This window comes from Gossypium raimondii, chromosome 10 (genome assembly GCF_025698545.1).
Source record: "Gossypium raimondii isolate GPD5lz chromosome 10, ASM2569854v1, whole genome shotgun sequence".
Classification (NCBI taxonomy): Eukaryota; Viridiplantae; Streptophyta; class Magnoliopsida; order Malvales; family Malvaceae; genus Gossypium; species Gossypium raimondii.
The window spans coordinates 22763393-22781522 of NC_068574.1; the positions used below are offsets into that span (position 1 = coordinate 22763393).

Genomic DNA, 18130 nt, shown 5'->3' on the forward strand with positions numbered 1-18130 from the left:
GGTTCAAAAAATAAGGCCTATTTTCTAAATAGGTTAAGCCACGAGTATGATTTTTTAACCTTGCTCAGTCCGACCCGAATTTGCCTAATTTTTTACTATTTTTTTGTTACTGTTTGTTGCTATTTTGATGTTGTTTTGCTACCATTTTACTATCATGTTACTACTTTTTTGTTGTTATTATTTAAATATTGTATAATTCTTATATTATTATTAATTTTGCTACTATTTTAGAGATATATTTGTTTGCTAAGTTGCAACTATCTTAGTATTGTTTTAGTGTATTTTGATGTATTATATTTTTTAAATTTATTTTTATATAAAAATAATATAAATTTTTTAATACGAGTGGGTCAGGCTAGGTTTGGGTTTAACATTTTTTATCTGTATCGACTTGAATAAAATTTAGACCCATTTTTCGGGCCGAGCTAAAACTTAAAAAACAAATCTAAAATTTTGCATTGACCCGCCCCGAACCCGAACCCAACCTACCCATGATTAGGTCTAATTATCACTATTAAATTAAAATAATTAAGTGTTAATTAAAGTTGATAAATAAAATTCAAAAATTGTCAATATTGGACTCGAATTTATGCGTACAGAAAAGCTTCTAATAATATATATATCTTTTCAAATATATATACATATATGATAAAATATAATATATATGAGATAAGATTAAGAAAAAAACATAAAGATAAATCTAGTCTTCATCAATTAAACTTTTATTTTTTAGTTAAATTTGGTTAACAATATTTTAAAAAGAGTTAAATTTACTTATTAATTATTAAAAGAGTCGAATTTTATTTCTAATAAAAATATCAACTAAAATGTTAAATTTTAAACATGATAACGGGTAGTTTATGTTATTATTTTTAAATTATAAACATTATATATATATTATTTTTATAAATTTTAAATTATTTATTAAAGTAACATATAAAATAAATTATGTTATATTAATATGAAGTATATATGAACTGTTATGTTCCTTGTGTGGCTAATATCATAAAACAATAATATTTTAATTAATATTATCGTAAAAAAAAACAATTTCACTCGAAAAGTTAATTATCAAATTTTGTAAAAAAGGATAATTAAATAACATAAAATTTTAATTATGGCTGTTCTATACTTCTGTTACACCAGTTCTCCTTAAAATTGTTGAAACAAGAATAAATTCCCCTAAAATTTACTGGTATGGTTGTCTTCCATACCCAACACCGGACCTTTCGCTTTTACTTACGAAAGGAACGTGTTTTTCGGTAACGTGGTCGGAGAAAGAGAGAGAGAGAAAAAAAAATCAGCTAACAGAAACGAAACCAAACTTTATTTCTGCCGATGCATTCTCCTTCACCAATTTTCTTTAAGAAAGAGAGAGTAAAAAAGGAAGAATTTTTTAATTCCATTTTTCTTTCTCTTTCGCTTCAATCTATAGTCGCCACACCACCATGTCGTTTCCTCTGGGAAACCGACGCCGGGTTTCGGCGACTCTTCCGTTTTCGTTTCTCGTCGCTTTGTCATTTGCTGTTGCCGCCATCGCTGGTGGCTCCAAGTCTCCTTACTGTAACAATCCTGTTCAACTGGTAATTTCTTTTTTCTTTTCGATTATCATTAGTATTAACGGCATTGCTAAACTGGTTAATGTATATTCTGAATTCCTTCATGATTTGCAACAGTTCTAATTTCTATTAGCTCCATTAAGGTTCTCTTTTTTTTTTTTTTCATTTTTGTGAGAGAAATAGGAAAAACGGAAATGTCCTTTTTCTTTAACCGGAGAGAACATTGGAAAGAAATGTTCGTGTACATAGATTAGATAGATTAAGTTTTGATTTCTGGAGGATTTGTCACTGACAATTGATTAAATTTGGGGATACTTGTTGCAGCCAACTTGCATGCTGTTGGCGTATTCTATAGGCAAATTATTACAAACATTGTTCTGGGTAAAAGAATTAGAATAATCTGCTCGATTGGGATTTCCTAAGTGGATAGGAGTAATCAGGGTTCTTTCAGGATTTGCATTTTGTATTAGTTTTGCAACCTTATGAAAGAAACTGATTGCTTTGTTGGTTGGTATTGAGGTGTATTCTAGAGAAATGTAGATAACATAGAAGTAGTGAGTGAAACTTTTGACATGGTAGGCTCATATGAAATTTATATGTGAATTGTAATAGTGTGTGTTTACCCTAATTCCTTAATAAATGAGTTTATATCTTCCAGGCCATGGTGAAGATCTGGGTTGATGGTGATGAAGGTGAATATTTAGCTGGGTTAACTGCAAGCTTTGGAGCAACATTGCCTGAGGAAAAGAATAAAGTTCCCAAATTGCCTGCTGTTTTCTCAAATCCCCTAAATGGCTGTTCTAGTTCTTCTTCAAAGGTTTTGTCTCAAGTTACCGGGTTCTCACAAATTTTTTGTTACTTGCCTCCTCAATAATTATTTGGCTTTATTTTTATTATTATTATGAGTTAAGTACATCCTTGTTTGATTAAGTTAAATATAGTGAAGTGCGTAGTTCATACCCTCTGAACTTCTCTAAGTTCCAGGAGGACCATTCCCACCTATGAAGTTGGGGAAAGAGTTCAGATATAATACTTTATTAAAATTTTGAATAGTGTTTAATAGTTTCCTAAGCACTGTACTCCAATGTAAGCCAAGTGAAAATTTTTAAAATGTCATGGTCAGAATTTTTTTGATTACAGCTATCTGGCTCTGCGGCCTTGTCTGTACGAGGTGATTGTGACTTTGTAACTAAGGCAAAAGTTGCACAATCAGGAGGCGCTCAGGCCTTGCTGGTGATAAATGACAAAGAAGGTTATAATTTTTTTATTGATGGCATTTGTTATTTATATTTTAAAACGCCTTTCAAAGTTCAGTTGGATCATTTCATTAAAGAGTTGTAATGGTTTATTAGTCTCTTACTTAAGCTTCCTTTTTAATATTTATCTAGAGATTGAACAGATCGATTGTTCTGGTGATGTCAGTCCAAATATTTCGATACCTGTGGTGATGGTTCCAAAATCCGTTAGAGATGACCTTACCAAAACTATGGCAAACAAACGTGGTATGCTCTTGAGCTCGTATGATGTATTTTTTCCCCTTTTATTTTTGTTCTCCAGATGTATGCTAGATAATTTCTAGCTTGTTAGGAACAAGATATCTTGTTCAAAAAGTGGTTTATAATGTTATAGGGTGGAATGCACTTAAACCTCTAGATTGGATATGGGCTACCTTTATAGTGGAAGATTTAATCCTGCCAAATGCAACTATTTGGTTAAGCTGTTAACGCTTAGTTGAGTGAGTTTAGTGTAAATATATGTCTATCCTTTTGTTTTGTTTTAATGTTTTTTTGATAAAGTTTCCTTCTATATGACAAAACATTTCAGGAAACATTTTATCATCCTTTAATCGGGTAATAAAAAAATTAAGTGGTTCAAATCTAAGTGAAGAAATTAATTCCATTCATATAAGCTTTTCATTTGGAGTTATGTGTATGTCTTCCTCAATATGCAGGTTTTGTGTGACTGTACATGTATTTGCCTATGTATTGTGTGCCAGTGTAAGCAAACATTCAGCTTTAAGAAAGATAAGAAAATTTGTTAGGGTTACTAAACAAAATTTCAATGTCATTTCTCTTATATATGAACTTTTAATATAAGAATCTTCAGTTTTCTGCTTTTTCTTGAAAGCAAACATCAGCTTTATGTGAACTTCCAGTGAAATAGTTCTTTTTTGAATTTTCAAGCAGACAATAACATAACTGGGGATTTAAGAGTAGAATGCCTTAATAAGAAAGAGAATTTAGGTCTGATTAGAGTGTGGTACTTTTTCGGCAGAAGCTTTGAGGTGCTGGAATTTTCTGCTTGCTAATAATTAAGCCAGGGAAAGTTAAGAAAAGAAGTAATAAAATACAGGTAGAAAAAATCTTATTTCTTGAATAGCTGTTGCAGGCTGCACTTCTTTGTGCTTCAGTTTGTACCATTTATAATGAAAAAGGTTCATGATTTTCATGTCTATATCTTTATACTCCTCTCTCTTTATTTTATTTTGTTTTTCCTGAATCCCTAATTCGACCTTCATTGAGTTTGACCTTAGTTGCTATTGAAACTTCTTTGCTTAAGGTTCACACTTTTGTTTAAGTTCTCTACTTGAGGTTTTAATTTTGCATTGGTTCTTTCTTTTTGGTTCACAATTTTGTTATTTCCCTGGAGCGATAGTCTACTATTGAATTTTAGAAAGATAAAATTTTATCTATGTATTTTACTTGAAAATGACATAACAATATATAGAAATAATGGTTTATTACATCTTCTAGAACCTATTGTTTGTTTACTTAAGTGTTAGTTTCAGCTTTGGGTATATTCACATGTGCGTTCTTTTGAATCTTTTAAGTTTATTTTCATTTGAAGATTCATATAAATCAAATCTTGCTAATTTCTGATGCAGTTGAACTTTTACTATATGCACCAACTCGTCCCATCGTGGATATCTCGGTGGTATTTTTGTGGGCAATGTCTGTTGGCACAGTTTTTACTGCTTCACTTTGGCAAGAGTTTGGTATTTCTGAGCAAACTGAGAAACGATTAAATGAATCATCTTCAAAGGTTTACCACAATCTGGTTTCTATCATTGTTATGAAGCTCATAATTGCATTCTGTATATTGATGTGTCTTAGAGATATTTGTTGGTACCTGTCGATAGGGAATAATTGGTTATAATGTGCATGACTAACACGTCCTCTATGTTATCCTAAAACTTTTAGCTCCTATTAGTGTTCCTTTACAAATGGCTTTGACAGCAATTACAGCTTTGATTTGTGCTCATAATCAGCTTGTGCTATTTTAAAGTTCAGTTGGTTATTTTTATAACTGTTTTTCATCCAAAGTACATTCATAGAGGTCCTTAGTGTCTATTCTCTGATTGCTGGGTGGTGTCCTAGACATTATACAATTAGGTTTTTCTTTTTCTAGATATTTTTATATTATCCTATGAGTTGATGGTTCATGATTAGCATCTATACAGTTTCTATTTTCTCATATCTCTATAATGCTAGTTCGATGGGTTGAGTGGTGTTTTCTTCCATTATTGCGATTAAATGTTTTATGTTCACGCATGACACTGCAACGAGATCTCTCGAGTTAAGGTCCTTTTCAAAGAATTAGGGAAATATATATGCAATTGACACTACATCGCAGCACTTATTGCACATATGCTTTCTCTTTTGAACTAATGAAGTCATAGTTTCTTTGATATAAAATAAGAAACTTTATTAGAGTTTTCTTGAATATTTGGTGATTGATATGTTCACAAAGTACAATTTTTAAAATATAAATCTTGAAGCAGGTGTGAAAATATTTTAATGTTTAAATGTTCTAAGTGATCCATTAATGTTAGGATTGTGAAACTAAAGATGAAAGATGAAACTAGGGGTTTTGTAAGTTTTAATTATTGAAATTCATTTTGATATATCTAACTCGATAACTAATTACCTCTGAGTGAATTTTTATGCATAAAATATCTTATTTTATGTTATATTATGGGTATTATAGATAGTTGATTAACCGGTCTCCCTATAAGCAATTACCCCTGGAATTTTTGAACTTGACTTTTTACTCAGAAATTATATCAGAAGACATCTCGGTTCTGCCAAAGAAAACTGGTTTATTGCCACTTGAATTGGTTGTATGTGAAGAAGCCATACCCATTTTATATTAATTTCTCCCTTCCTTCTCCTAGTATACCTGAATCTTCAGTTGTCTTTCTGCTTCTACCATTTTAGCTTGATATCCCTGATTATTGAAGGAAACTGAGTGATGTCTTTTCACTTTTGTTGATTAGGAGTCTTCCGATGCTGGAACAGACAGTGATAATGATCAGGAAACCATTGATATTAGTGTAAAAGGTGCTATACTTTTTGTGATATTAGCATCTGTTTTTCTGCTGCTACTCTTCTTTTTCATGTCTTCATGGTTTTTGTTGGTGTTGACTGTACTCTTCTGCATCGGTGGTGTCCAGGTAACATAGTTTTGCTTCTAATGTCTTTCTTTATAAGTTTATGTTTGTATGCATGTTTGAATCTGCCAATGATTAGACAGGGATCGTTAAAAACAAACTACACTTCTAAGTTATTGTTTTTTCTCTGTTCTATTACATTTTTGTTGCTGATGTTTGCAAAATGGAAATAAATGCAGAAAATATTAGTACCTCCAAATATATAGCCATGGCTAATAAATATATACAATTAACTTTTAGAAATGATGAGGGATAGGTTTAATGATGTACTTCTGCGTGTTTCTGTAGTAAAAACCCCAACTTCCATGTTATCTTGTTTCTGCACCATTGATATGAACAGTACTGAAGTAACTACCTTTCCTTTTGGTTAGAAAGGAAAAAGTAGCTATTTCCCCCTTTTTTCTTTTACTGTTTAATATCCTAGTGATATATTCTCTTATCAACCTCTGCGTTCTATTTTTTCCTTTCCAGGGGATGCACAATATCATTATGACTCCGGTAACAAGGTATGCTTGAAATTTGATTTTCACTACTAAACCTGTCAAATAGCTGTTTTACAAGATCTGGTTTCTTTTTATTGCTATTCCTAATATAAGTGTACAAGCAGAAAATGCAGAAATTGTCCTCAGAAGACAGTGAGATTGCCTGTCATTGGGGAGGTTTCTGTTCTCTCACTTGGGGTTTTCCTATTCTGTGTGATATTCGCTGTTGCCTGGGCTGTTCATCGACGAGCATCTTATTCATGGGTGGGCCAAAATATTCTTGTAAGTCTTCTATACCACTACTTGCGCTCCAGACTGATTATGGGGTCTTTTAGGAGTTGATCATTGCAAATATTTTTGCACTTTATGCAGCGGTAATATCTTGGCTTAATAATGTGTTAAGTATGGAAACCAATTGTTGTCGAGGAAAGCGGGTTGTATCAAATTGGCAACAAAATGATGCTAGGGAAACAAGTAGGATTTTGAGATTAAATGTTAGGGTTAATGATGTAAGAGGATTGAACTTGCACGAGTATTACAAGAACTTTTAACAGTTAGTGTCCTAGGTGAAGGAATTGTTCTAAAGCAAGATGTTAGGAACAATCGTGTTTTAAAAGACGTGGTATTTATGATCATATGGTTGCAATTTAGTTGATATCTTATTTGAATTCTTGGTGATATCTGTTGGAACTCCTTTTTATTGGCATTGTTGATGTTCCACCTACTTGTTTTTCTATTATTTTTAGTAACTTGAGACTACTATTAAGTTGATTCCTTTTGTTTTTGCATAGAAATTGGTTCAAACTTTGTCTAGTATTGTTATGGTCTCGAGTTACGGATCGAGTCACCAAACAATTTGTAGGAAATTCGTTTAACTTAGCGGAGCTTTTCCCCTTGTTTTTGGTTCTTGCACACGAATGCCCTATGGTGAATGTGTAAAACTCCTCAAAGGGAGTCCCTTACCTTAGACTCGTTAGAGAGAGTCTTAAACCTCTTAAAATTAAATTAATTTAATTTAACTTTATTGCTTGAATTAGCCTCTTAAAATAGAGATTACATAGGTTTACTTGTTTGAATAAAAGACTTATAAGTTAAGGAAATTAAAACAATGACTCTAAATAAAGAAAGACACCTAATACCATAAAGATATTATTAATTATAGAAGATCTAATAAAACTAAATTCATCTCTCTAAAAATAATAATTAACATCTTCAATGTTAAGATAATAATTGACGTCTAACATTACTCCCCTCTTGGAACAAGAGCATGTCCACAAGCTCATGATTGAATATGCATTTTTTTGGTCCGTCATTGCATGCAAGGATATTTCAGTTTCCCTACTCATCTTGATTCTGCACAGTATCGTCAGGATCTTTCATCTCCAACCAAAATAAATTTTTTTTTACATTGGTGCCTAAACAAGTATGGTTTGTCACAATTGTAACAAACATCCTTGTCTCTTCGTTCTGCCATCTTTGCATGAGTCAACTTTTTAATAAAAGGAGGGTCTCTCTTGTTGGCATTGAGTCTCTTGTTGATACCCAACTCCCATCCAAATTGATTTTTGACGTTGTTATGGGTGTTATGGCAGAAGTTCCCCATGAGTTCAAAAGTGTATTTTGCCACGGTATTCTGCACAAGTCGGCAAGTTTGGTTAACTGTTGTTTTAATTTCAAAAGTTCTTGCCAAGTTTATTGCCTGAATTAAATTCAGAGGTTTTTGCATCTCCACATCTAACCAAATGGATTTGACAACCCTGTGGTAAATATGTCAACTTGTTGGTCTACTCGCACAGATTTAGCACGGGCTAACAGCTTTTGAAATCAAAGTTGGTATTCCTTTGTCATTCCTATCTATCTCAACTCTATTAGTATGGTTGTATGGTACTCCTTGAAGGCAGCCCATGAGAGATTGGCTTCCTCCTTTTCCATCTGTTAAAACCACAACTGTGCTTCTCTCATAATGTGAAATGCTGCCAATCCCACTTTATCTACTTCATCTGTTTTCTGATTTGAGAAAAATTTCTCACACCTGTGTAGCCTAATCAAGGGATATTCCTTACCATCAAAGGTCAGAAAGTCTAACTTGTATAAAATGACACTATTCTTGACCCACCTGTTGACTCTGTCCTATTCTCTTGCCTATCCAGTCAACTACCATTTTGGTTGACACTGTTGTTTCTTCCCTCAAATCCTTTTTCCCTGTCACGATTCTGATCCGAAGCCATCAATTCTTGTATTTGCAATGACAATTGCGGTAATAGCTTATTACCCAACTTGTCAATGCTTTCAGCCATCCTAGACTCTACTTCTTCCAGTTTTGTGTCAAATTCCTGAGGTTTGAATCACTCATGGTGCCTGGCTTTGAGACCAAATTGTTATGGTTATGAGTAAGAAAATTATTTAACTTAACAGGGCTTTCTCTTTGTGTCTGTTTCTACCACGTGAATGGCCTATGGTGAATGTGTGGGACTCTTCGGAGGGAGTCCCTTACCTTAGACTTGTTAGAGAGAATCTTAAACCTCTAAAAATTGAATTAATTTGACTTAATTTTTATTGCTGCCAATCAGCTAGGTTACATAGGTCTACTTGTTTGAATAAAAGACTTATATGATAAGGAAATTAAAACAAGGGTATCTCCTACCTTAACTAGTGGTCAAGGGTTTGATTCTCGCCCTGGATATAGAACAACTTTAAACCTCATGGCAATCGTCTACCCCTTAATAAGCTAATATCTCTCAAAAAATAATAATTAACGTCTACAACAGCAAGATAATAATTGATGTTAACAATTATCTTTTGCTTTTCGTTTGTTGACTATCTTTTTTTTTGTCTGGTTTAAAGGGTATTTGTATGATGATAAATGTCTTACAGTTGGCTCGACTACCTAATATCAAGGTACTATGGCTTCTTTCATCATGTATTTATGAATTGTGTTTCACTCCTTGCCCTGATTGTTCTTCATGATTCAGGTTGCTACGGTGCTTCTGTGTTTGGCATTTTTTTATGACATTTTCTGGGTCTTCATATCACCGCTTATATTCCAGCAGAGTGTGATGATTGCAGTAAGTGCACATCCCTTTGGTTGTCGAATTAAAATTTCTTGGTGTCTATTATTGTATGGCATTGACTAGTCATTTGGTCTTGACTCCATTGAGAGGATTCAATATTTGTGTCTAATGGAGGAGCTGCGTCTTTTCTCATTATCACTGTCAAAGTACCAATCTTGGCAGTGTGTTAATTTAGGAAAGCCATGTTGTCATGATTTTTTTGTGAGTAGCCATTCCAATAGTATTTATGAACATAAATAATAGCACACTGAAATGTATGCTTATGGAACAAAGTATGGCTCCTTGCTTGGTTTGGTTGAAGCTATGGTTTTTGTTATATGTTTCTCATGTTTGACGTATAAGAAATATTTCTAGATTACAAAATAAGCATGGTTCTTATTGTTTGCATTGCAGGGCTCCTTATTGGAGCTACTAAACTGATTTATTGTATTTTCCCTTTTTTTTGTATGTCCTTAGCTACCTTTTTCTGGATTTTACATTCTTTGTGTTCTTACTCTTTTATGTAAGACAACATTTCTATTCAGAAAGCATCTTGTTGATAATATAATTTATTGTCTTAATCTTTCCTGTAAAATAACTCTTTAGCCAGTGGTATTTGGTGACGGCCTGAGAGCAAATTTTAACCTCAAACATCCTTATTGGCAAATAAGCCCTATGAAGTATAGGCCAAGCTATCCATCACATACTTTGTGCTGTGATTATTGATTAGTAGAAGCCTATTTGAATTTAAACTTTAAACTGCTAGGTCGAGGAGGTTTGGATACCACATAAAAGAAACAATAGTGTTTGAGGGGTTACTTTCTATGTGAATTGGTTCAATTGGTAGGTCATTCTAGCTTTCTAATATTTATTTTCTAAACATGCTAGAACTTGGCAATAGTTTGTACTTAGTAAAATATAAGATCATACTGTTTGCCTTTCATTTCAAAAAAAGTGGTCTTGGCACGTTGTAAGTTCCTAATTCATAAGCCAGGTTGACCCTCTTTTTTTTTAATAAGTGAATTAAACATTTAGTCAACCAAAATAAAGACTTGTAATGTAAGTTCACAGTCCAAGGTTGAGCTTTGATCTCTAACATTTTGCTCATGTTAATAGGTTGCTAAAGGAAAGAATACCGGTGGAGAAGCAATTCCCATGCTCTTGAGAGTTCCTAGACTTATTGATCCTTGGGGTGGCTATAATATGATTGGATTTGGGGACATTCTCTTTCCTGGTTTGCTTATTACATTTACGTACAGGTATTATGTTTCAAAATGCTGTTAGTTTCCATCATCTGATACGAAGATGCAAAGTTTTCAGTTTTTGTATTGTAGTTCAGTATATTAAAAGGCTCTCCTTTTTTGTGTTTTCAGTATGCCCTCCCTAAATGGTACCATAGAAAACGGAAGGAAAGAAGAAACATGTTTAACAGCATTCTAGTGTATATTCTATTTTCTTGGTTGTTATGCCTTTGAGAGTCTAGTTGGGTTAGGGTGCATCAGAATAGGTGAAATGTTGTCTCTATTTGGACTTGTTAATTCTTTCCCCCTCTAAAACTATGAAGTTAATTACACTCTTGCCTAACTGAAGCTTGACTAAGGACTATACCATGAATAAAGAAATTCTTAATGCTAAACACATGGTGTATTGACTGGACCATTTTTAGTATTGAAACCTTATGTACATGCGGGTGTGAAAATTTGTTTAATACAAGCAGCAGATGAGATGGTAGAAATTGTCTGAATTTTTATCACCCAAATCCCAGGAATTAGGAAAGCATTTATATTGCAGATCGAACAAGTTTGGGGTGTATAGCAGCATCTTTTTATTTAGGTTGTGAGGTAGCATATCTGGTTTGAAACATGGAATTGAACTGGATGTTTGTCAAGCTGTAACTGATCAAACACTTGGGTGCAGTGGTGAATTTTTATTATTATCATTTTTTTTTTGGGGGGTTCTATAATTCTGTTAATACAGTATATTATTACTTAAATTTATGGTAAACTTATGCTTTAGCCCCTTGAATATTTTTCTTTTGATTTCGTTCTTTAGATTTTTAATTTGATGTGATAAATTTAGTAACATTTTAATTTACACCTCATTCATTTTATTAGCTTAATTATGTCTATTACCTTTACATAAAAACAAATAAAGAATGTAAATCATTACAATGTAAATACATTGTACTTTATTTATGTATGTCATTTTATGTTTTCCTTTTATAATATGAAATAATTTTATGCTGCTTTTAATTATTTTAGTGTATAAATTGTTTAGTATCAAAACTTTATTTCATATTGAAATTTTACACATGCAGCATCATTAGTGATATTCAAATCATAAAATTTTTATTTGATTGGAAGAAATTTATATATTGTGTACTATTTTAATACAACATTTAGTATTTAAATTTAACTATATTCAAACTTAAGTTATTTACTGTTGGGTCAAGCCAAAGTTGGATACCAAAAAATTTAGTTCATCTGAAACCCGATCTAAGCCCTTAAGGCCTTTTTAACCATTTTAATATTAACAAATGTTTTTTTTCTACTGTTAGTATTTGGTTCATTGACAGTGTACTTTTTTATTCCACAAGCAACCTAAAAAATTGTCACCAAATATTTTCCCCCTTTTTTTATATAAATAGTTTTTAATATATTACGTCTTTTGTAATAATTTACCTTAAATCTCTGTGTGTGTATACATGTATGTATTCAGCTCCCTTAACCACGCTTCTGGCTTTTCCCTTGGTAGAGTGAATTGGATTAGACTTTGACAGTCCAGTATTTGTACCAGTTTTGGTGTTAAATAGCAGACCTTTCTGTTTCTTCTCTTATGCACTTGGTTTTGAAGGGTTTTTAATCTTTTTGTTGTATATGATTTATCATTATTTTTTCTCTTTGGATGTCTCAGATTTGATAGAGAAAGCAAAAAGAGTATGGGCAAAGGGTATTTTGTGTGGCTGATGGTTGGCTATGGATTTGGTGAGTGTGCATGCACCATCGTTCTCTAAGCTATTGTTTTTTTCTTTACTATAGTCAATAATAGTTTCATAGAACTTGCTCTCAAGTTTAAAACGAGATTGGCTGATTTTTTTGTTTTCCTTTGCAATTTCTGGTCGTCTAATTTACCTGCAAATGTTTTCAGTGATGCTTTTACCCTGCATTTATGTTCTATGATTTCAGATCATGACATTTTTATCCAATGCAAATGCAAGTCTTCAGGCCAACATTGCTTAGTTATGTAATTATATTTGATTAGATCACAATATCTGATTATAACATTACCTGCAAAGAGAGTTTTGTGATTTATTGGCATGTAAGTACCAAAAGTGTTGGAATTACTTTTATTTGTTTCAAAATCATACCAAATTAAAACCTGAATATATTTGCTTGTTGAATTACCTACTTTATCATATCAAGTTGATTTTTTTTTCTGGAATACATATAGTTTTATGCTGAAGAAGTTTCCTCTTGAAGGGAAAACTGGAAAAGGATCAAACCATCATTAACACACATGTAGACATGTAATGTTACCATTAGGTTCTAGTTTTTGAAATGTGATTGTTGATCTAGGGAAACGAATTTGTATCTTTTCATGCATCATGTAGGTTGCTCAGTGTTATGGTCCTAAGAGGAGCCATGAATCCCATATCGATGTACTAGGGTTGGTCTTGAGATATGTGTGTTCATGCTACTTTCAACCTGTGAGGTGCCTTTTGTGGACAAAATTGTAAGGCCCAATGGGCCAAAGCAAACAATACCTTGCAAGTTGTGTGGACCGTGACATTTGGTATTAGAGTCGGCTCTGGGGTACTAGTGATGTGCCATTGAGGATAGTGGGCCCTTGTTAGAGTGGGGGAGGATGTCATGGTTCTAGAGAGAAACCATGAATTTTGCATCGGCTGTATATTAGAGTTGGTCTTGCAATATAAGTGTTTACACCACCTTCAACCTGTGAAGCCTTTTTTTAGGCAAAACCGTGAGTACCTTGCAGGTTGGTGTGGACTGTGACACTCAACATGTTATATTCTGTAACTTGAAAGTGCCAAATAACCTTGTTTTTGTGTGTTTTTGTATTTAGTTTGATAAGAACAAAATAACAAAGCTATATACTGGTACTTAGTAGTTTCAATTCACATATTGCAGGCCTCTTCTTGACATACCTAGGCTTATACCTGATGAACGGGAACGGTCAGCCAGCACTCCTCTATCTCGTTCCTTGTACACTAGGTAACGAAAGTTCACGATTCCACCCTAGCAGGCTACTTCTTGTAGCTTGCTTGTATGAAAGGATGTTATATCCGTTCTTGTTTTAAACTCTTTTTCTTTCCTTTCCCTTTTTCTTTCATGATTTGTTTCTTTTTCTTTTTCAGGAGTTACAGTTGTATTAGCTGCAATAAGAGGAGATTTGAAAGCGCTCTGGGGTTACAGCAGCAAGTCATCTGCCATGATAAATCCCACTGCAGAAGTTTGAAACCTGTAATTTTCTTCAAAGCGGCAATCTTGATCATCCAAAACTACCTAATGGTTTAAAAGATGGTTTCGGTGCTATCTATACAAGGAGTACAGGGTCGATGAAAAGTCACGGCTCAAGTTTTTTAAGGTCAACTTGCCATTCTAATTTTCATTCCTGTCTCTTGTATTGTATATGTAGTGATGAGAGGTTTATTCTTGGCGTCACATTGCTGCTAATGTTGTAATATTCTGGAATTTATACAGATTGTCATATTTTGTTTCAGCAAAAATTGTGGGCAGACAGATGTTACATATATAACTTCCACTTTAAGGTAATTTGCCTACTTTTTTTATTTTTTATTTTATTTTGTCAATTTGTATTTAACTTATGCCATTGCCGACATGGAGTGGCAAGTTGTACAAAGTTGTGATAAGAGAAGACTATAATTATATATATTCATTTATGTTCCTTCGATTATGATGAGTATAAATTGAATAAGAGTTTATTTATTTAGAAAATGGGTGAACCAAACATAAATGTCTAAGAAATGTAGTAAATATAGTAAAAATCCAACACGAAACTATAAGGATGCTAGTAATCTCGTTTAAAGAAATAGTAGATTAGAAAAGGCAGAATGAGAGAAAAGGGAAAGGTGAGGCCAATGGAACAAGTGGCAATGGCAATGCCTATTGAAGGTTACAACACTGCATAAGAGCCTGCGCTGGAAGAAACCACCATGGCTGCCATTGTGAAAACAGTTAAGCCATCAGTCACTAGAATGCATTTCAGAACTAAGGATTCAGCTGCTTTCAAATGGATGAAGACGCTGAGAAAGTGAAGGAAAATGGCTAGGAGTGAGTATACAACTGCCATCGCATTTGTCATAACTAAGGTTTTAAAGGCGGAGTTGACTCAATATTGCAGTGCCCTCATCGACAGTACCCTTATCATCAGCCTTGTATCCACCAGGTACGGCATTGGCAGCAGTGAAAGCGACGGTTGCTACAAGCGCTGCCACCAACAAATGGGTTTCTCTCAGTTTATCTACTACTTCCTTCAAGGTCGAGGGATTATTATCATTCCCCATATTCTCACGGAAGGATTTGTGATGTCGGATCCCTTCCTCTCCTGCATTATTCCCTATTTCTTTCAATATTTCGCGTTTCTGTTTCGGCAATATCAAATTATATGGAATAAAATATTTATATAAGTGACACTCTTTAAACACCACAGTAAAAACGAAGCCAATTAAAAGGTTTTAATTTTTTTTGAAAGTATTTGCCATTTTGTCTGTATATATTCAGTAGACCCAGTCACCTTATTTTCGTAATTGGCATACGAATCGGCCATTGATTTTTCGAACCTCAAGTTCAAGGGAAGTTAACACATTAGACGAAGCAGCAGAGGGTCCAGAATGCAAAAACATGGAAAAGACATCCAACGGCGTGTTCCCATTGACATCCTTTCCATATAAAAAATTCTGAATTGTGGTTCTGTGTACATCGCTGCCCTGTAAAAGCGTACGAAATTCTCTCTTTCAAAGCCAGCGCGGCATAGTGAAGGAAATTCCAGTCTCTTTCGTCCACGATTTCGCAGCTTGCGGGACAATGGGAGTTTATGTATTGCATGATGTTTGCGTTGCCTACCCAAGCTGCCATGTGAAGCGCCGTCATCTTTCTCTCTTCATCCCTTACGTAAGCTGCCGATGCATCCATTTCCAACAACTGTTCTACAGCTGAATAGTTACCGAAATTCGCGGTGTAGTGAATCGGAGTCCGCCCTTTCTTGTCTGTTGCTGTTGTTAATTACTTTTTTGCTTTTACTAATCTTTCAATTGTTCCTATACCAAATTTGATATTGATACTTCGGTGTGTCTAATGCAAATGCTTTAAAAGAAACTAGATATTTTAGCTTATTTTTATTATCTCCGCCGCCTATGGCTGCATGCAAAGTGGTAGTACCTTCAGGGCCTTCATAATCTACAGATTTTCAATGATCAAATATCTCAGCCACCGCACCATAACTTGTCATGGCAGCTATGTAGAGTGGAGTCTCACCGCTTTTATTAGCAGACAATGAAAACTCAGGATCCAATTCCAATTCCTTCACCAGCAGTCGCACCACATCAATGTCATCTGGAGGACATTCAACAGCCATATGGAAAGCAGTATTGTCCGCCTTATCCTTCATTCTCAGCATCGTCCTCCACCAGCTACCACTTGCTTCCGAATTCTCCAGGTCTTCATATGTAGTGGCATTACTTTGGCGCGTTCAATAAGGAATTTGACTATTTTGTAATGACCATGTCGAGCTGCAATATGCAATGGGATTTCTCCTTTTATCATTGGGTTGAAGCAGCAGTGACGGGCACTTGTCCACCAGTTGTTCCACGAAATGAAGGGAGAACACAGGAACCTTATATAAGTTTTAAGTACTAGTTTGCATCCTACGGTTTATGGTAGGGGTGAGAAAAACTCGATTCGACTCGAAAAAATCGAAAAAAAATTCGAATTTCGAGTTAAACGAATCGAGTTATTCGAGTTAATCGAGTTATTCGAATCAACTCGAATTTTTTTTTCGAATTTCGAGTTCGAATCGAGTTGAGTTTTCGAATTCGAATAACTTGAATAATTCGAATAATTCAAATATCAAACTATAATATTTTACATTTTTACCCCAAACTCCCAAACCTTTTTACTTTTCCCTCAAAACTTTTACTCCTTCCTACTTTCCCCCCAAAACTTTTATTTCCCTCCCCTCCCAACCCCCCAATCTACCCAAAATCCATTTCCCACCAAAATTTTACTCTCCCATTTATTTTTTCTCAAAATTTTACTCCTAAAAACCCTCAAAACATTTTATTTTCCCCCAAAATTTTTACTTCCTCCCACTTTTCCCCTAAAACTTTTATTCCCTTCCCATCCCACCTCCCATCTATCCCAAACCCTCCCCCCTCCAATTTTTTTTTTAATATTTTCCCTCTAAACTATTTACTTTCCCTCAAACTTTTATTCTCCAAAACTTTTTATTTTCCCTCTAAACTTTTACTTCTCACCCTTTACTCTCAAATAAAAAATCAAAATTATCCAAAAAATCACTAAACATAAATAGTAATAATTTTATTTATATCTACTATTTATACTATTAAATTAAATTTCACATTTTATATTATTTATATTATTAAATTGTTTAGTCATATTGAATATTTATATTAAAATTGAATTATTAATTATGCCATAAAATATTCGTGTTAAAATTTTATATTGGTATCAATTTCACATTTTATTTTAAAATAACTTTTATTAAAATCATATTTTTACATTTAATATATTTTTTAATTCTAAAATACATAGTGATAAGAATCTGAAGATAATTGAAACAACTAAGCAAGTAAAGAAGCTAATCAATATATAAAAAATTAATAAATAAATTATGAAGTGATGAAAGTTAATAAAAATTTTGATTAAGGTGGACAAATTTTATTACGATGGGTGACAATGGTTACAATGACCCAAAATTATTTTTTAAAATTTAACTCGAACAAATATATTCGATTCGAATTCCATCTCACTCGACTCGATTCGAGAAAACTTCAAATAAAGTTAGGATGATAAAATGATATTCGAAAACTCGATTAACTCGAAAATTTTTATTCGATTCGATTCGATTCGATCGAATGCTCACCCCTAGTTTATGGAGTAGATATGGAGAGCTGTGTTGCGCCTTCCGTCGAGCAGACAATGAAGATCGCCATGGTACTTGTTAAAAAGTAGCATGTCACCATCTTCAGCGGCTTTTAATGAATCACATTCCATAAAGGTGATAGCCTCTACTGGTGGCTGAGGCTGTTGAGAGGGAATAATTATGCATGAATCTTGCGCCATCATTATACAATTAAAACTCTAACTATCCTGTAAGCGAAGACAGGCACACCAATATTTTTCTTGGGTAAACCATGGAATCCTCTTGCTTTTTTATACCTCCTCCTTCACTGCTATTTTTCCGATCACCTTTCTATAAATTGCACTGTACAACTATTTGCCTGTAATATTTTATCATTTTGTGGTTGGCTGAATAAGCCTTCGAGATGCTCCAATTAAACTAATAGGTTTAAGAGAAAAGCTAATGCAT

The 18130-nt window shown here is 33.6% G+C and overlaps 2 protein-coding genes across 4 annotated transcripts; one reads left to right on the forward strand and one right to left on the reverse strand.

Moving 5' to 3' along the window:
* The first annotated feature begins 1160 nt into the window (after positions 1-1160).
* On the forward strand, positions 1161-14476 carry LOC105777479 (signal peptide peptidase-like 5). 3 transcript variants are annotated; one of them, XR_001128305.2, is made up of 15 exons: positions 1161-1583; positions 2218-2376; positions 2700-2811; positions 2948-3061; positions 4444-4601; positions 5836-6012; positions 6481-6515; positions 6617-6773; positions 9336-9389; positions 9464-9556; positions 10658-10800; positions 12455-12525; positions 13690-13773; positions 13917-14146; positions 14263-14476. XR_001128305.2 is itself a non-coding variant. In XM_012600779.2 (14 exons), exons 1-14 carry the CDS (start codon positions 1449-1451, stop codon positions 14015-14017), a joined length of 1593 nt encoding a protein of 530 aa, XP_012456233.1. In that variant the 5' UTR covers positions 1161-1448; the 3' UTR covers positions 14018-14476. The 3 variants fall into 3 exon arrangements, 1 of the variants encoding a protein (XP_012456233.1); XR_001128306.2 differs by having other exon boundaries at positions 14283-14476; XM_012600779.2 differs by having other exon boundaries at positions 13917-14476.
* Positions 14477-14894: 418 nt separating this feature from the next.
* On the reverse strand, positions 14895-17883 carry LOC105775349 (protein ACCELERATED CELL DEATH 6). The gene is made up of 5 exons (XM_012597874.1): positions 17739-17883; positions 16018-16239; positions 15646-15794; positions 15363-15509; positions 14895-15164 (listed from the first exon to the last, which is right to left on the reverse strand). The coding sequence occupies exons 1-5, from the start codon at positions 17881-17883 to the stop codon at positions 14895-14897; spliced, it is 933 nt and encodes a 310-aa protein (XP_012453328.1).
* Between the last annotated feature and the right edge of the window lie 247 nt (positions 17884-18130).